At 23.9% G+C, this 20,522-nt stretch overlaps 2 protein-coding genes across 3 annotated transcripts; both read right to left on the reverse strand.

The window, feature by feature from the left end:
- Positions 1-776: 776 nt before the first annotated feature.
- On the reverse strand, positions 777-1,733 carry LOC112689056. 2 transcript variants are annotated; one of them, XM_025562557.1, is made up of 3 exons: positions 1,661-1,733; positions 1,434-1,593; positions 777-938 (listed from the first exon to the last, which is right to left on the reverse strand). In XM_025562557.1, the coding sequence occupies exons 1-3, from the start codon at positions 1,727-1,729 to the stop codon at positions 859-861; spliced, it is 309 nt and encodes a 102-aa protein (XP_025418342.1). In that variant the 5' UTR covers positions 1,730-1,733; the 3' UTR covers positions 777-858. The 2 variants fall into 2 exon arrangements, with proteins under 2 accessions (XP_025418342.1, XP_025418343.1); XM_025562558.1 differs by having other exon boundaries at positions 1,658-1,704.
- Positions 1,734-8,886: 7,153 nt separating this feature from the next.
- LOC112688959 lies at positions 8,887-18,624 on the reverse strand. The gene is made up of 15 exons (XM_025562407.1): positions 18,119-18,624; positions 17,397-17,590; positions 17,051-17,119; positions 16,792-16,890; positions 16,539-16,646; positions 16,294-16,398; positions 14,537-14,641; positions 12,707-12,808; positions 11,929-12,093; positions 11,141-11,395; positions 10,768-10,992; positions 10,320-10,553; positions 10,010-10,114; positions 9,199-9,395; positions 8,887-9,098 (listed from the first exon to the last, which is right to left on the reverse strand). Exons 1-15 carry the CDS (start codon positions 18,207-18,209, stop codon positions 9,056-9,058), a joined length of 2,097 nt encoding a protein of 698 aa, XP_025418192.1. The 5' UTR covers positions 18,210-18,624; the 3' UTR covers positions 8,887-9,055.
- Between the last annotated feature and the right edge of the window lie 1,898 nt (positions 18,625-20,522).

Below are 20,522 nucleotides of genomic sequence, written 5' to 3' on the forward strand. Positions count from 1 at the left end.
ATACAGTATAATATTATCTTAGCAACATATTAACTCATTAAATATTATAAACTCAGATACAATTTGGTAGTCATAAAAAAATATATATATATTGTTACAATGATACATATTTAAATATGTATTAAAATAACTATTCATTATACATTTATGATAAATACTAACAAATATATTTTTAATATTCTTATATAATTTCATCAATATAAATCAAAACATTTTATAAAATGTACACTATTACTTGCAATAAAACATAGGTAGTTATTATTATTCTTATAAATTATAATTCTAATACATTTTATAATAAATTACATTTTCTTAATGATAAAAAAGGATTCAAAATATTAATATAGCAATTTTTAACAAATTATAGCAATTTAAACTGTAAAATAACATATTATTACAAATCCTTTGTAAAGTTAAAAAAAACAATTAATATTATATTAATTCATATGTAACTGTAAATATACTAAACCTATATATAAGATTATGTATATAGTAACTGCCATAAAATACAATATTGTATAAAAAAAAAGGTTATAATAAAATTTTTTCACTTTTGTAATATTTCTTAAAAATTAAAATTAAAATTGTTTAACACATTGTACCAATTGAAACTGTAAAATATTATATTATTACAACTAAATATTACAATTCCTTTGTAAAGTTAAAAAAAAAAAATCAATTAATATTATATTAATTCAAATATAAACTGTAAATATACTAAACATATATATAATATATTATACATATATGTATGTTTACCTATAGTAACTGCCTTAAAATATAATATTGTGTACAAAAAATTTTATAACTTAATCATGAAGATTTTTTTTCGTCAATTTTTTTAAGACGAGCTGAAGCTTATGCTATCCATGTCTTTAAAGGTTTTTCAATTTCTATATTTGCTATATCAGTAAATTTTTTCATTCTTCTTATGGACTCTAAAAACAGTTTCAAATTTTAATTTTTTACTATTTATATTATGAAGTACTTTTAGGATTTGTATTAGTTATAAAATAGCAGTATTATAAATAGTTATTATTCCGTGAATTATTAAATTTTAAATATTTTATATTTATATCTAGTACGAATAATACAAGTATAATCAGATTACATAGCTAGAAATAATTTATTATTGAAGTATGACTGTTAAATTTTATTAGCACAAAAAGTTATTGATTAAAAAACACATGATTAAAATGTTATCACTGATCGGTAATTGAGTTAATAAGTACTTTTATCCAATTATTATTATATTTGCCCTACAAGAATCATGGTAAATTTTGTTTACCTTAATTTGTATTATTCATAAACAATAAGACTGAGCCTTAAAAGATATCAATGGCCAAATTATACATTGGTCACAATTAAAATCAATGTGACAATTCTTATTTAGTTATTTTATACAATTTATACATTAATAAAATATGAATTACCAAATATAACTGCACAAGTTTGTAGAGTTGAAAATTGTTTTTTTCCTTTAAACCCTATATAAGAATAGAATGTAAGCAAAGTATCACTAAATAATTTTTGCATTATTTTTCGAACAGTTTCTGACAAATTTTGTCCCATTAATCTTGATAACTCTGTAACCTGTAAAAATCATATTACATAATTTTTATTTAATATTGTTAAATCTACAATATTTAATAATTACCACAGTTTTTCTGTATGTCAAATCAGACTTCATTTTATCTTCCATTTTCTCCAACTCTTTATCACTTTCCATAGGAGTTAAGAATTCTACATAATTACATTCTGTATAATCAATGATTTGATTATTTAATAATTTATTTAATATTTTTTCTTGCATATTGAATATCAAATCAAGTCTTTCTTGTATATTCTTTATTTCATATTTTATGGTGACTTGATTTCGGGTTACAATTTGTTTGAAAGTTATACAAAGAACAAAAACTTCATTATACAGGTACCAAGGTATCAATATTATATACAGTTATTCATTAGAAATACATACCCTTAAGTTCATTTTTTATATCAGAAGTATTGTCAATTGTAGATAAATAACAATCAATATTTTGTGGTGTTGATTCTTGAAGCACTTGACTGGTATGCAATACTTGCGGCGTAGAATGAGCTGATTTATTCATTTGTTTAGTTGAGTCATAATAATCTGCATTTAATTCACTATGATTAGAAGATGAACATTGTGAAAATATTTCTTGAGTCTGTGTACCAATTGCAGCTGCAATAAACCTAGGTTTATTCATATCCAGATCAAAGGCTTCAATATCTGCAAAATAAAAACAAAATAGTAGAATATATATTAATATATATTGACATAATTAAGAAAAAGTTTGGTGTTAATTAAATTAAATAACATGAATACCAATATAACTAATATAATTACATTTTTTTTACATCTGGTGCAAGCATGAAACCCAGCATGCCCTTTTACTCCCAACACAAAACTTTTAGCCGGTGCGTCACAACAAATAACTTCAATAACAACTATTTTTGTTTCATTTTTTATGTTTATCCGAGTATGTGCTAGTTCTAATACCTCTGAAACTAAATCTTTTAAAAAATCATTACTATTATTTGGCTTTGTGGAACCATAAAATATTCCTACTGGAAAAACATGATTTCTATGGGGCAGAATATAGGCCAAAATTGACCAAAACTGAGCAGAATTACTTTTTGTCAGTGGAAGTCCATCTATTCCAATAGCAATTTTAATAACATTATTTGGAGAGACAATTATTGAAGAATACCTTTGAATACCTTCCCTTAAACCAAAATGGAAATATATTCCATTTGGATCTACTTCCTTTAAATTTAATACTTTTTTTGATCCAGAATGAAGCAATGTTCGGCAATCTTTAGGTAAATAATTAAGTTGTGCTTTAAATTTTAAAATTGATAAGAATTTATTAATTGCATTCTGAGGAATATTGCAATCAATGGCCCAATTTCCAAGACACTCTTGTACATGCTGTTGTTGTAGGTGTATTGGTAAATTACTCGTATCATGGACCATTAATTTTTCAAATGTATTAACAAATAAATCACAATTTTTCTCAAGAAAACCATCGGTTATAATAGGATCTGTGTTACTATCATCAGAATTTTCTTCAGAGTTTGAAACATATGAAGAGTGATGACTATCATGAGAAATAATTTGTGTTGTCAGATTAGAATCAATATAATGTGATATTTGGTTAGAAGACATAGAAGGAACAATCTAATGTACATCTTGAAAAAGTTTTGAAAATTCATTATCTCTAGGCCATTCATAATTTAAGACATCTAATTCTTTTTGTATTTTTCTTCATTTAGCTCTACTATTTGTGACTTTCATCATTTTTAACTGTAATAATATACAATACCATATTTAATGTAAGTAGGCATATTATAATTTACAGTTACACTTATGATTCTATTTCTAATTATTGTTCATAATCTCAATACAAATTTCAAATAAATAAAAAAATGTTGTTCTCCTACATTAGTATTATAAAGGGAAGTTCAGTTTTACATTGTCTTGATTTTATAATGAAATACATAATATAATAATTGAATTTTTTTTCTAATTTATAGTAATATTTATATTATTTTAATTAAATAAAGAATCTATTGGATTATTATTATCATCATATATTAAAATTATTGTTAAATTATTTTGAATACTATTTTTTTCTTACTAAATTATTATTTAAAAGAGACCTATATAATTATATAAATTGAATAATAAAGTTACTTCTATTCCGACATATATTTTTATAAGTATATATAAACTTAAATTATACATAGACTAATAATATTATATTATATTACAATAAATATGTGTGTATTGATAGGTGTAGGTTACACAATTTTAGATTCTTTAAAAAGCAAATTTAAATCAATATAGAAAATAAAATGCTAACTGCAGTTCATTATCCTAATTATTAACTAATAATTAATTTTACAACAATTTTGTACCTACACATGGATAACTTAAATATGAATAGCTAAGTACTGAAAATATAATTAAAATATACCTAAATATAATTAAAGTTTCAAGCTACCTATTAACTGGATTTATAAAATAAAACAAATTACATTGGTTGTAGTATTTTATTATATGTAGTATATATTAGCTAGTGTTTGAACTTAGATATAACAATGATTATTGACCTCGGAATTAACCTATCAACAAAAAGAGTAACAATCTAATTTATGTGAACTTAAGATAGTTATTATATTTTAATTTGATTATATCAAGTATCTATAGGTACCTATTTTATAACTATAGTTATAAAATAAGTACCTATAGATAGATAGATAGATTAGATAGATATAATATATTATACTTCTACCAGGTACCAGAAAAAAATATTTATATGTATACATTTAGTTTATAAACTAAATACTTTTTTTTAAATGTATAATACATTTTTATAAAATTTTTATCCCTGGTCTTCCTTAAACATTATGTAATTATTTACTGTACAAACCTACAATAGTTTTAAAATATGCACATTTTTTATATATTTATATGGAATGTGGCTCTATAATTACATTTTGGGACTAATAGGGCATATTTTATCTAAGTCGAAGTACAGTTATGATATTTGTTGGTTATATTGAGACATGCCGGCGTCAACGAATGTTTTTAAACAGGTCGATGTACATTAAAATTCCTATATTTATGGCGGGATTTTATTAATTTGTGGGTACTTAAAGAGAGACTATAATATTAAGTCTTTTAAGATAGGTAAACAATATTATACAAAAAGTCATTTACAAAAAACAATGAGAAAAAAAATTCACCAGTACGGCATGATGCCATGATCCCGCTTTATTTTTTTTCATGCTGTTATTGAATATATAGATATTTTAATATAATATATACCTAGCCACTACCCACCTAAGTACTTATTTTGTATTCTTAAATTAAAACTTATATTAATTGTATATACTTACATATTATATAATATATTATATATATCTATAGTATAAAAATGAATCGCAAAATGTGTAGGTAAGCGCATAACTCAACAACGCCTGGACCAATTTGGCCAAATCTTTTTTTCAAATGTTCGTTGAAGTTCAAGGATGGTTTTTACGGCGAGAAAAATTAGAATTATTGCTGGAAAAACCCTAAAAATAGCCCTTTTTGACCCAGTCGATAACTGCACAATTGAAAATGAATTATTAAATAAAACTATTAAAAAACTATTAAAAAACTATTAAAAAACTATAAAAAAAACCTATTTAAAAACTATTAATTTTATTTTTGGTAGTAAATGACGGTTATTGCATAAATATTAAACAAAAAAAGATCCCGCAACAGGTGTCAAAACAAATAAGAATGTTAGTTCGAAAAATTATTATGCATATCGGTTGATGATTAAACGAGATCAAGACAAAATTATTCTACGATATCATGAGCTTCAACAATTCATGGTCGAAATGTATGTAAAGACAGAGAGCGAACGATTTTGATACTTGCGATTTAATCAAAAAAAGCTGCGTGCAGAAGATTCTCAAAACAATTGTTAGATATTGGAGATGGGAAAGTTACTACAGATAAAACGGAATGTATAAAATTACCGACCGATTTCTGCACAATCATTTATTCGCAAGATGCTCTCATTGACTAGATATTTTCCAATGTACACAGACAATACATAAATCATGAGTGGCTGGCAGAAAGGGCAATTTTAGTAGTAAAAAATGTGGACGTCAACGAATTGAATCTCAAGATAAACATTTATTACCAGGAGACATGGTGTCATACAAATCTATAGATATAGTTTGCTATGCTACTGAAGCTGTAAATTATCTAACAGAGTTTTTAAACTCATTGGACTTACCAGGCATGCCACCGCATAATTTACAATTGAAGGTTTGTTCTTCGGTTATTTTGCTTCATAATTTGACCTACCACGGTTGTACAACGACACGCGATAAGTTGTTAAAAAATTAATGAAAAATGTTATCGAAGCCATAATTTTAAATGGCAAATTCCGAGGTGAAAATATATTATTACCGCGAATCTCTATTATACCCACAGATGTGCCAATACAATTTAAACGCTTTAAATTTCCAATTAGATTGGCATTTGCAATGACTATCAATAAGTTTCAAAGCCAAACAATGTCTGTAGCTTAGATTTGAGCACATCATATTTTTCACACGGATAATTATACGTGGTGTGCTCTCGAGCCATCCAGTTTGTGTTTGCGAAAGATGGGATTACAAAAAATATTGTACACTCTGTTGCATTAAGGGATAGATATTGTTTTTTACTTATATTGTCATAATTAGCGATATATATTATTTTAATAGATCAATTTTAATAAATTATTAAAAAAATAAATGTTTGATGTTTTTTCATTTTTATATTTCGTTACCATTCATAGCACGCCATATATCTTCCTTACATCCTTATCCTTACCCACATTCTTACATGCCTATATTTAATTAGTTATTTTTTTTCTAGCAAAATATTCTCTAGAAATAATTTATATGACAAAACAACGTTTGTCGGGTCAGCTAGTATATATATATTATATTATTTGTAGTTTATCAAAATATAAATGAAAGACGACGTCGGCACGGACAAGCGAACAGCTAAGACGCGATAATATAGGACGTATAACGGTATCGATGGGTGGTCGACCGTCTATAATAATATAAGATTATATCTGTATTACTGTATATAATAATTAATTACGTGTGTTTCGTCGTGAAGTGTATGCAACTGCCGACTATTTCGAACGCGGTTGTCATTCTGCATTATGGTTTTTCCCACGCGGTTTTTCCACTATGACTGTGGCACTGTATATAATTAATAAGCAACCTAATAATATTATTCTATATATAATATAGCGGCGACGGCGCACGACGCCGTTATCGCGTAACCATTATTATTATTAATATACAATCATATATTATATTATAATTCTTCAACTATACAAAATAAATATAATTTAAATCCTTAGACTATAATATTGTATTGCATAATAGTATGTCATTATTGATTATTCGTAGTCAATGTATAAGATATAATTATGTAGGTAGGTAAGGGTAGGTACAAGTGCTGACTGTTGAGCATTATTTTGGCCAATCCAGATTATGGATCACAATTACTTAATCCGAATTTCGGATCTATCCGTTTTATCCGGATTCACGGATCCAATCCGTTGATTCGGAAATTGATGTATAAAATTTGGTATGAATTGTTTTTAAAATGTTTTGATCATATATGGGTTTAAATATTTGATTTTCAAATATTTTCAAAACATTGATGGAAAATTGATAAATAATATTTGGTATGAATTGTTTTGAAAAGATTTTGATCATATTTGGGTTTAAATATTTGATACCCAAATATTTTCAAAACATATTATGGAAAATTGTTATATAATATTTGGTACACAATGTTTTGAAAATGTTTTGATTATATTTTGATTTAAATATTTAAAGATCAAATATTTTCAAAATAATTTTACAATATTCTAAAACCAATATTTATAATGAAACCTAATTCAAATATATTGAAAATATTATTATTTTCAAAATGCTGTGTGGGATATAATTAAAATTATTGCATATTACGATTATAAAAATGCGAAAAATTAATGTTTTATATTATATTTCGTAATTAATATTTATAATTTAATAATAATATTTCATATTTAATTCGAGCCTTGCTGATTAAAGTACAAAACTTAGTTTTTAGTCAAAAAAATTTGATTTTATTTTATTTCTCCATTATATTATATTAAGACAAACAGCCAACCATTGATGTACTTCAATAAATAAATATTTTTTTTGTAACTATATTTTTGTGTTTATCTTATAAACATTTACAATAAATGCATATTTTACAATATTTTATTACACACAAATCCTAGCCTTGTTAATCAGTATCGATTATCAGTCTTTATTGTATATAGTTAGTATATTGTGTTTATTATGTAGGTACCGAAATACATTTTTTTTCAAATTTTGAAAAAATAAAAAACGGAAAGCAATAGAATAATCGATATAAGTTTCAATTTTTTTCACAAAACCGTGAAATATTTTATAATTAATAACACTTTATTTTTTCAGAATATTTATATTGCTTTGATTTTCGAATGTTTTTTTTTTAAAGTATTTTTACATAATTAAAATCGTTCATACCATACTACAGATTACAATTATTGTAATACATTGTATTGACCAATGCCCAATTTGTCAAAATTAAAGAGAAGGGACTCAGTTAACTTAAAAAAAAAAAAAAATAGCGTTCCCGAAACTTTTTAAGTGTTATAATTATAACTAGTAGAGGATTTTGCATTTTTTTTTAAGATTTACAGAAAATAGCTTATTAAGTACAAAATGTGATTTGGTCATATACGAGTCAAAATATATATAGTTTTTATTTTGTTTTTCTTTTTTTTGTATTTTTTGTAATTTTATTAATTTGACAAGTTTTTAAAAAGATTTGTTCCAATATCACGGTTTAGGTCATTATCTTCATGGTATAAAATCAACAACTATAAAATATTCAGCCTTTTAATCCTGAGAAAACATTAATGATAACAAAATAATTATTATCCTTAGATTTTATTTATTTAAAAAATAAATAAATAGCTCAACTAATTATCATAAATTAAAGATGTAGAACAATACACAAGTAATATCTTTTAAATAATACCCTCTTTAAATTTTTTTTTTTTTCATTGTATTTTTATTAAAAAATCTAACTGTTTATATGAAAAATATCTTGATAAATAAAATTTTTAAATATCTTAAATAAAATCATCAAGTTATATATTTAAGTTTATAAACTGCATTTAACGTAAACTTAAGGTTTTCAGTAAATCAAAAATAAAATTTATCATAACTTTATGCAAAATGTTTTATTTCAAATATATTAAAGGAGGGTTCAAAATCATTTCTAACATTAATAGTTTAAATTATTATAACAAATCAATTTAAATAAATACAATTCAAAATAATACGGAAGACATTTTTTACAAAAATCTTAAAAAAAAAAATACATCAAATGGTACTTAAGCATTACTTTATTATACTTACTTTATCAGTGACTTTATTAAGTATTACTTTCTTCACAATTTTTTTTGATTTTTTCCAATCTTTAAACAAATTTATGATTAAATTATAATTTCTTAAATTAAATTAATTGTATAGATATGTATTATCAACAAATGCTAAACATTAACTTAAAAAAATTACCTAGAGTACAAAACCATGTTTATACATGTATCAGGAAATGCACCAGTCCATAACTGAACACATGGAATATCATTATCGGAATCATTTAATCCCATAACTGACACATAATAATTATTTCCTAAAATATTGAAAAACTCATCTATTGTTTTATTAGTCATACATTGAGGAGGAAACATATGCAATATTGTTTTAACAGCCTAAAAAAAAAAAATTTTTAATCCATTATTTTAATACAATTTTCTAATTTTTTTTTTTTTTTTAACTGGTATAATAAATATGTATAATTAAACAAAAATACATAGATATTAAATGCTGATAGAGAATTTCAAAATTACAGAAAATATGGAATTTATCAAAAGTTACATCGTTTTTTAATGAGTGATTAAAATAATAAAATAATGTAAAACAGATGCTACTATTGAATAGATAAAATAAATTTAACATGATTATATACATAATAACATTAGGCAAAATAAACTTTCTTAAATATTACATTCCAAACATGACAAGTATTTTTTTTTTTTTTTTTTTGTCAATTTACTTATTATAACACATAATATTTTATACAAAATTTGAAAATAATTAAATGTATAATTAACACTTAGATTCAAATATGTAATATTATGCATAGAAATAATTACAATGGCATTTTGGGAAATTTTGGTTTGGAATTTATATATTCAGTGGGCAGGAGCATGTTTTCATAAAGTTAGGTTAGAATACATTTACTACATCTAGTACTATTAACATTTTTAAAAAGTTTATTCACATACAAATTAACCATTAAATTACAATTAATGATTAAACTTACTTGGGGTGGAATTTTAGCAACAAGATTATCAATTTTATTAATGTTAATTAGTTCCTGTAATTCAACATTTCTATATACACCGTAATCAATAAAAAATATTTTTACCTAAACAAGAAAAAATAAATAATTATAGTTTTTATATCATCAAATTTCTGTTAATTATAATTAACTGACTCAATTACAATAAAATAATTAACTATAATAAAAACATAAAATTGTTAAAAATAAGTGGTTGGTAAATTTATCAATAACTAAACAATTAAATATTTTTCTATTATAAAAAGCTTTTATTAAAAATAATGTTCCATACCCAACTATCATCAATGAAATACAATACTTTAACTCTTCCTTTAATATTTTGCTTATAAGTAGTTAAATATACATTTCTGTAATCTATATCTCTATTATTTTTTAAAAAACCAGTTGAAAATAAATCAGTTAACAATAGATTTTCTAATGATTTTATTAAATCTTTATTTGGTTGTAAATATAAGTATCCATCGAGAATGGATAATACTTTAGCTTCTGTAAATTTATATTCAATCTGAAAAATACATTAATGAAAATACATTAATTATATTTATATTTATTTGGTATTAATACAGATAGACTAATGATTATATCCAATACTCACACAATAAACATGAACGTATTATGCTCAGACTATAAATGTATTAATTATTTTTTTTATCAAAGTACATTAATATTGTATAGTTAATAGGTATATAAAATAAATATTATATACATGTATAACTTACTGTATATGAAAATTTCGATGTTACTTTTTCAAAAAAAGTATGAAGTAGTTCGTCATTTACATTCATCATTGATTCTACTTCATATAAAGTTACAGATGGAGGACTTGTAATTATTGTGTGAGGTATGAGCAAGAATTTTTGGTCAATCAGTGTCTCAATTAATATATCTTTAATTAACGGGAAATCATTAAATATTTTAAACTTGTTTAACAAAATATTAATAGCCTGAAAATATTACATTCAAAGTAGTGTAATTAATACATTAAAAAAAATACATTTTTATAATGTTAGTTCTAATTGAACCAAAATGTTTTAAGTTCATTAACTATTCCATAATTACTTTTAATAACTTTATAATAATGAATAACATTACCTGTCCAGGAATATTAAAAAAATTTGATGCCAATGGATAAATTTGGTTTTTATTTGCATGCATAGATTTGCCTGTATCAATTAAAAAACATATAATAGAGCCATCAAAATCAATACATTCAATTGAAATTCTATGCCACATTAGCTGATGATAAAGAGCATAAAAATGACCAATAATAGGGTCTTGCTTAATTGGACTTAAATTATTTGAATCCATATATATTTTCAATTCCTTTTGCATTTTACAGAAACTCTCCTAAATATTTTTAAAAATAAATATTAAATTAAACTATGTTCATTATTAATATAATCATATTGATGTTCATGTCTAATAAGTATATAATGTAATATCTTGTAAATTTCACTGAATTTTAAATTAAATTCTAGTTAAAAAAATTATGACATTTCTTACTGAAAAAAAAACAAACATCAAATCAAGCCCTTAAATTTATAAGTACATACTTAGTATTTTTGAAAAATTATCAATATAATTAATATAATAATAATCATTTACATTTTTATAAAAATTGATAAACAAAAACTTACTTTAAAAATATAAACAGTAAGACATAATTTTAATATTTCAAAAAATTATACAACAAAAAATATTTATCTTAAAATTTATAAAATATAAACTGTTAATTATTTATATTTTATTAGTAAAATCAACTGTATCATATTCCTAAGATAGGTTATAATTTAATGATAGTTTTAATGATCATAAATAAAATGTTTTTCAGACTATGATACAACTATTAAATCTATAGTTTAATTAATTAATTAACTTACATTTTTTTCTATTTCATCTAAACAAACCCAAATGTCTAAAAGGCTATAAATAGCAGTCACAGTCACAGTCATCTTACATTTACTTGGAATTTGCAACTGATTTATTTCTGTATTTAATGGTTCTGGTTGATTTGTAGAAAGTTCAATAGGTGAATTCATAATATTCTTAATTCATAAAATAAAAATAATTATTATTTATATTGTTTATAACATCATATTAAAATGTATATATGTTTCAAAGAATTCAAATAAATTCAAGCAATAAACTTAATTTGATATTTAGTTTAGAGCAACAATTTAAAATATCAATTAATTCAAAATGTACTGAACAATGATAGTAGTTCATACAAATTAATCGACTTTCAAGTATGAGTAAGATCATAAAATTAAAGCAGTTAAAATAAAATGAATGTAATTTTTATATTGAGTAAATATTATAAAATGATTATAGAAAACCCAGGATTGTTTTAACATTTAAAAAATAATTGTTAATTATTTGTAAAAATATAAAAATCAATATTTTTATTGACTTTATCTTTAATCTAAAATGAAATATATCTATAAAATAAAATAATTAAAATTAAAATAATATATGCCACCTGATATAATAAGCATATTATGTATATATTATGTGTTACATTACAAAAATAAAAGAATCAACCATATAAGTAATGATAAAATAAACTATACATATTTTTAAATTCAGTAAGTTAAAATTATGAAACAGACTTAAAGGTAACTTACAGGTAAGATTAAAAATAAATTTATTTTTACTAACCGTATCATTGACTTTATCATATGTATTGGTAAGTTCAGATGTTTTCTGACATAAATAGTTAAAATTCTTCGGAAATAAAGAATTATTGCTATAATCTTTAATCTAAAAATGAAAAATGGAATAAACTTTGGAGTGAATTATATTCATAAAATAAAGGTACTATACTTAAAATAATACATGCCATCGGATACTATAAATTGCATGCATATTATAAACAGGATTGTTGTAGCATTTTAAAAATAATTGATAACTTTTTATAAAAAAAAAAAAAATAGGTAATAATAAAATAAGTTATGCATCAATTTAAAAATTCAGTTAGTAAAACTAAGAAACTGACTTAAAGGCAATGTAAGATTGAAAATAAAGTATTTTGATTTACAGTTTCATTGATATTATTATTAAGTCTTGGGAATCTAAGATACTTTCTGGTTTAAATAATTAGGATTCTCTGAACATAAGAACTCAATTGAGTAGTTCTTAATCTATAATGAAAAAATTATAATAAATATCTATACAATATCATCAAATATAGGTATCTACTAAATTAAAATAATATATGCCGACCGATACTATAAATCATAAGCTTATTAAAATAGAAATACAATAACAATTAACTTTCTATAACACTATATCTTCTTCTTCTCCTTTCTCCTAACTATTGGTATCGGCCACCTTTGTCCTAAACCTCTGCTCATATCGGAATATCTACATCCCCTACATCAGGAGTTACCAACCTTTTTATCATTGAGTACCATCAGAAACTTTTATAATCATTATGCATACCATCTTAATTCTACAACTTAATTGGGAGTCAACATTTTTTTAACGTATATTTTTAGTATCCATTCATTTATTAACATTTTTTAGTATTTGAAATTTATGAAAGAAAAAAAATCTTAATTTTTAGTTAAATCTTAATATTGAAATAACAATTATGTTTTTTAAATTTTATGTGTTATTTTTTGTTGTTTATTTTGTACAAGAACATCAATATCAGGCTAAATAAATAATATTAAAAATAAATTTCAAACACAATGTCATCGATATTTATAAAGTTAGATAATATCAAATAAATTAAACTAAATAATGAATGCAAATAATAATAAAAATAATTATACCAAAACATTTCTTCGCGTACCACCTACGAGCCTTCCGCGTACCAATAGTGGTACTCGTATCACGGGTTGGGAACCCCTGCCCTACACACACATACCAACAGCCCTCATATCATTCTTAATCGAATCCAACCATCTCTTTATGGTCTTCTTCTTCCTTTATTCCTTTCAATGTTAATTTTCATAACCACTCTTGCTGCTTTTGTTTCCTCTCGCCTTATCACATGCCCAAACCATCTCACTCTATTTTCTCTCATCTTGTCCATTATCAACACTACCAGTGGTGTATTTACGGGGGGTGATATGATCTCACATTACATAACATTATATAAGAGAGAAAATAAATATACAAAATAAAACTTAAAAATATAAAATTTGATAATATAAATCTTAAGTTTTGTTACATTGTACACGTGTAAGACAGAGACAACACATGCAAAGGTGGTGTAATTTTAAATTTAAAAGAAACCAAAGAAACTATATTTGCTGAAAAAAAAAGAAAAGAATTTAAAATAAGCACATTTCTTTAATTATTCATTTCTATAGAGTTTAAAGAAACCTTTGCAGTTTGAACAAAGTAAAATAAGCTAAAATTATGTTAATTAATTAAATATTTAGTTTTACAGATATTTACAAAATAAAAATAACTAAAGAATCTGTTTATGATAAAAATAGTTATTTAAGATAATAACAAATAATGTATGGAAAAACCAACCTCCATTTGTGAAATATCCTTTTTTACATATTTTTGTAATCTGTCTTGAGCAGATTGACCACACAGCTTAGTTATTTTCTTCAGCAGAATCGGTTTCCTTTTTTCCTAAAATATTTAATAATTTTTAATGTCATTAACTCAATAATCAATTTGAACTTCAAAATATCTAGAAATAAAAACTATTTTCAAATCAAATAATTAAAACAAAAACCAAAAATAGTCAAAACTTAAAGGAACGAGATATTGACTGATAAAAGACAAAAGGGACTAAGCTATAATTTAACTATTTTTTAGGAGAGCGAAAAGCAAAATAATTAACTCCTTTTGCCTTCAACCAGTCAATACAGGAATAGGTGAATGGTATAGCTGTTTTGGTATTTTAAACTTAAAACCAATGTACCATAGCTATTGAAAAAATGATTCTAAATTAAAGAGGAGGTCGGGTGGACTAGTTTTTATATAATTCTAAAAACTGTTGATATATTTGAAAAACTAAATTTTTTAGGTAGGTAGAATTTTTTTAATGTTCTAAATTCAAAAAAATGAGAAAATCATTCAAAATGTCAAGTGTCTATAAACAACATAAATGTCATTAAATATTTCTAAAATATTAATTGTATTCAACTAAATAACTAAAATTGTTTAATGGATATTAATTGAAAAATTAAATTTCATCAATATTACATTGTATAAAACTTGGAAAACATTTTTGTGGTTTTCCAGTTTTTTTTTTTTTTTGCTACAAAGAATTTCTTATGAATAGAGGTCGGAATAATAATATTTTTGAGTCTATGCAACCCACGGGAGTTAGAAATCATTACAGACCAATGACGTATTTTTTTTTTTTTTGTTATATACTTGAGAATATATTCATTTATTTCATAGAATTTCAAAATTTCCCACTTACCAAAAAATAAAATGATACTAAGAATCAAATTACACGAGTGCTATATATACTAATCAATCAAATAATAAAATACCTAATATTGGTTTTTCAATAGTAAGTTTTGACATCATAAAATTATTTAGGTACAAATTTATTCATATAATAAAAATAAAATAAATATTATAAAAGTTTTTTATAATTGAAAAATAACAAATTCATAAACATTTTTGTGTATTACATTAATAAAATAATTAGTTCAAAATTCCACTGTCGGTTAAAAATTTTTAATAATTTCATCGGAATATTAAGTTACAAGTATATCACTATAATATTAATACTCACACATTACTCCCTATAAAAAAGTGTAATTGCTGTCACACATTTATAGTGTATTTAGCACCACTGCTATTTAGGTTTAAATTAAATTGTTTATGGAATTAAAAAACCTATTACAAATCATTAGGACATCATTGACCAAATAAGTCCATTAAATTGAAACTAAAAGATAATTTGCTCTTAGAAAAAATATAAAAAATAGTTGAATCATATAATATTTATAAATGTAATTTTAAATTTTTTAATTTGAGAAAGAAAAAACAATTGTAGAACCAAAATATTTTTGTTCATCTCACCATCACAATATACTATTTAAACTCAAAAGAAATAATTGCAATTTACCTATGAGCTGATAATATTATAATAAATACAATTAATAGTTAATAATGGAATACAATTTTTATCCAAAAACAAATTATTAAGTATTTTTTCCACTGATAAGCCCCATCTAAAAGTATCACAGAACCTAATTGTACTAGATATCTGATTACTTTAATTTTAAAGTTATTTATAATAAGATACGCATTGTACATACTTCATTTTTGGGCAATTTTGAATCGAATGTTTTCTTAGAAGAAACAGCAGAAGTCTGATTAATAATTTTGGAAACTGGAATTTCTCCACTTTCATATGTACATAACTAATAAATAAAAACAAATTAAATATATTTTTAAGAATAATTAGTTAATTTAAAGTTATTCCTATAACAATATATTCACGTAGAATTTAGTATGTAAAAAATTAAATTAATAATAAATACAAAAGTATGATTATACATACTTCATCATTTTTGAGCCACTTTGAGTCCAGTTTGCTTTTAGACAAAACAGCAGAAGTATGATTATTTTTAGAGGAAACAGTTGTCACTTTACTTTTATAAGTAGGTAACTAATAAATAGAAACAAATAAAATATATTTTATAAGAGTAATTTTTTTAATTTTAAGTTATTTTTATTATTGTATATTTACATAACATATGTAATATGTAAACAATTAAATAAATAATAAATATGATGATAAGTATTATACATACTTCATAGTTTTTGAGCCATTTTGAGTCAAGTGTGTTTGTAGAAGAAACAGCAGAAGTATAATTGTGAATATTAGAAACTACTTTTCTTTTATAAGGTTGCTAATAAACAAAAACAAATAAAATATATTTTAAACATAAATAACAATGGAATTTATAATTATATTTTATGAATGTAATTAATTAATTTCAAGTTATTCTTTTTATATTTGTACAACACATAAAAAATTAAAAAAAAAAAAATATATAAACAGATACTAACCTTAGCATTTGCACTATAGTCGCTAGTGAATTTCTTATGAATTACTTTAGGTTTTTTTTTATATTTAGACTAAAAAAAAATATTTATTAATATAGAAAGTAATCTCAATTAATAATATAAATAATATTCTAAACATAACAAATATCACTTTTTTTAGCATTAATTTAAATGATCAAATACCTATATATATATATATAAATTAAATATAACTAAAGCAAAAGTTATAAAAAACTTATTTACAAGCCCGTATGGTTTACAAAAAATAAAAATAAAAAAAAATTTGACTTAGTTAATTATTTCAAAATAAATAAATTTTGAATAATGCTTGTTTTTGTTATTTTCGTACCTTTTTTGTAGTTTTTTGTTTTTTAATCATTTCTTGTAGATGTTGAGTTTTAACATCACTAACAACATTCACAATTGGATCATTTCTTGATTCATCTATCCTAAATACTTTGAAAGACTGAATGAATTTTTTCAAAGAACTGTATCCTAATTCTCGATATGGTATACATGTGCCATTGATATTATGGTAATCAGCTAAAATTATTAATACATATTTAATACAAAACAGATAGTGTTATTGATGTATACAACAAAATAATTTTTTTAAATCTAAAATGTTTTTAATGAAAAATAGTAACAGGACCTCAATTTTTGAACATGAGACTAATACCAATTGTTAGACATATAATTTTAATTACAATTATAATAAGATCAACAATTGTAATTATTTAAGGTTCGTTAACTATTACATTAAATAAAGTGATCTATAAATATCAAGAATGAAACTAACTGTAGCTGATAGAAAATACCATGCCCTACCACTGGCGAGACTTTAAATATAATTAGGGACATGGATATTTTTCTGAAAAATCACGATGCTAAAATTTAAATATTTTTTAATAGTTAAGCCTTGTAATTTTTGACCTCCTGTTAGTTTTTCCAAAAAAAAAAAAAACCTGTTGTCACCGCTGATACAATACAGACAGTATAAGTCAATTAAGTCGTGAGTTCAGTTTGTTAAGATGAAAAATGTGACTAAATTGAAAAGGTAAATATACTCACATTCGATACTCTTCAAAAGAACTCCTCCTTTACTCGACGTGATGGTTGCTTTCAGATTAAAAATTACTTCATCGATGTCAATAGAAGTCATGTTTCGAAACGAAATGAAATTTCCAACTTTTAACGTCAACAAACACGACCCAAGAAAAGGCAAACTCAATACACCGGAATATAACTATCCTATTCGTTTTAATAGCGAACGCTATTATACAATGTTGTTACAAACTTGATTTTTACCAAAAAAAAATGTAATTAGAATTAATTGGGAGCACGACGGGTTGAAAATCAAAAATGACGACAGCGAAAAAACGAATGTAACGAAGAATCGGTTTGAATGGTTGAAAAATTATGTATGTTAACATAGATGGTAATAATAATCGGTTATACAATAAATATTGTACATAGATAGTCAATGAATTAATTTCAAGCGTTGCGGTGTACGATGTGGAAGTGTAAATTATTTTTAAACCAAAAACGCATCGTCACGGTTTAAGGGTTATCCAATAACGTATATATAACGTATGTATAACATTATATTAATGACAACGAATTAAGATGTAGCAGATAATATTTACACTTTGAAAAGATAATCCGTATAATGCTAATTATATCGTTTCTCGGCAATTAATTATCTTGTTCTGTGGTAATACCCATAGTCATTCAATACAGAATAAACAGATAGGCCCATGCCATGTCAATATCCGGCTGCAATCGCTGTGCAGCACTGGTGTTGTTTGTACGCAAATATTGTGACGCTCCCGTAACAGGATGAAGTAGGCGAAGGGAGTTGAATTATGGTTGGTGTTGTAATGAGGTGCGGGCAGTGGCGGCTGGTGGCTTGGACGCAGGGTCGGACTGGCCATTTTAAAGGGCCCGGGTTAGGTTTAGGTGACTGATATAGTCACCAAGAGGGCCCTCCAAATTATAATAATTTATTACAAGGAAAAATTATTCGTAGGTAGTCTCTAATTAATAAAATAAAAATGAAAGTAAATTGTAATAAAGCAGTAGTATTATTATAGGTAATTATTATACAAATACATTATATATTTGATTATTTAAAGTTTACATTATAAAAATTTTAATTACATTAACAAAGCTTTCCTTAAAATTGATATACAAATTTCAAAATTAACATTAAAAGAAATGTGTAGTCATTTGTGGTACCTAACACCAAAAGTAACATCATTAGTATTTTTTGGTGATAAAAGTTGATAATGTACATATTATTATAAGGTAATACATATTTGTAAAGCTGTAAACTGTAAATTACAAAATGTTTTTGTAAAATAGTTCAAGATGTCGACTTTTATTTATGTAGTACGGATGTACGATGTCACAAATAGTTTATTTTTCAGTTCATGGGCCGGTTTGTTTCATATTTCCTAGGCCGAAAATAATTGCCAATCCGCCCCTGCTTATTGTTAATTATTGATAAATTCCATTAGATCCATTAGATGTCACGAAATAAACAACATGCGTGTTTATTTACGTTTTTTCTACTATAAGTTATAATACATACCCAAAATAAAGTGAAAGTTATGCAGTAGATAAAATTATAACATCGTGTAAATATCATTTTAATAAATAAGAGTAAAAATATCAAGCCTTAACAATTCTAGAATAATTATTTTCAGAGTTACAGTCAAAAAAATTTAGAATCGCGTGCATTTTACAGTTTTTTGGTTAAATTACTGTAACTTTGTCAATTTTGGACTTAGAAAGTCAGTTTAACTACCAACATTTATTAAAAAAATAGGTAAAAAATAATTAGTGGTTAAAATAGATAGTTGCCATTTAAGAAAAAGAAGTTGTACTGCGTATGCGCGTGTCTATTTAAGTTAAAAAAATTAAAAATTCGTAAAAATACACATTTTTATGTCATAAAAACCAATAAAAAATCAGAATTCGAATTGCAGGTCTCTACGCAAAGATATTGAGTGTTCTCAATTGGCGTTTACAGTAATAGGTAATCTATTTTTGAAAATAACTACGTAAACACTAGACGTTCGTTATCGGTCGCTATTGTCGATCATTATTTTTAAACATGTTAATGTACTATTATATATAATAAACCAAGTCTCATACTCTCTTATAATTTTAAAAATAAATATAGATAAAATCCATATTAATTAATCAATATAATTACTTTTGTCTTTTTATTAAAATGTGAGAAATCGGTCACACTTAACTAAGTGAGTTTTATGCATCAGTAGAAATACCTTCAATATCATCTACTTTATATATGAGTAATTTAATCACCGTAAGCAATTCAGTCAAAGATACTGTTGTTGAGGAAATGAAAATTGCGACTGATCAAGAACGACAAATAACATTGTCTAGTGCAGAGGTTCTTAAATTGTGGGGCGCGACCCTCCGGGGGCCGCGAAAGCTTTATTGGGGG

This window comes from Sipha flava, unplaced genomic scaffold (assembly GCF_003268045.1).
Source record: "Sipha flava isolate LNK unplaced genomic scaffold, YSA_version1 41_pilon_pilon, whole genome shotgun sequence".
Taxonomy (NCBI): domain Eukaryota; kingdom Metazoa; phylum Arthropoda; class Insecta; order Hemiptera; family Aphididae; genus Sipha; species Sipha flava.

Coding starts and splice junctions, on each gene's coding strand:
- LOC112689056 (XM_025562557.1), bottom strand. CDS start 1,729: ATGGAAAGTGATAAAGAGTTGGAGAAAATGGAAGATAAAATGAAGTCT. Junction 1,594..1,660: donor ATTTGACATACAGAAAAACT/GTGGTAATTATT, acceptor TGATTTTTACAG/GTTACAGAGTTATCAAGATT. Junction 939..1,433: donor AACTTGTGCAGTTATATTTG/GTAATTCATATT, acceptor AACTGTTTTTAG/AGTCCATAAGAAGAATGAAA.
- LOC112688959 (XM_025562407.1), bottom strand. CDS start 18,209: ATGACTTCTATTGACATCGATGAAGTAATTTTTAATCTGAAAGCAACC. Junction 10,115..10,319: donor ATTTCATTGATGATAGTTGG/GTATGGAACATT, acceptor TTTCTTGTTTAG/GTAAAAATATTTTTTATTGA. Junction 9,099..9,198: donor AACATGGTTTTGTACTCTAG/GTAATTTTTTTA, acceptor ATTTGTTTAAAG/ATTGGAAAAAATCAAAAAAA.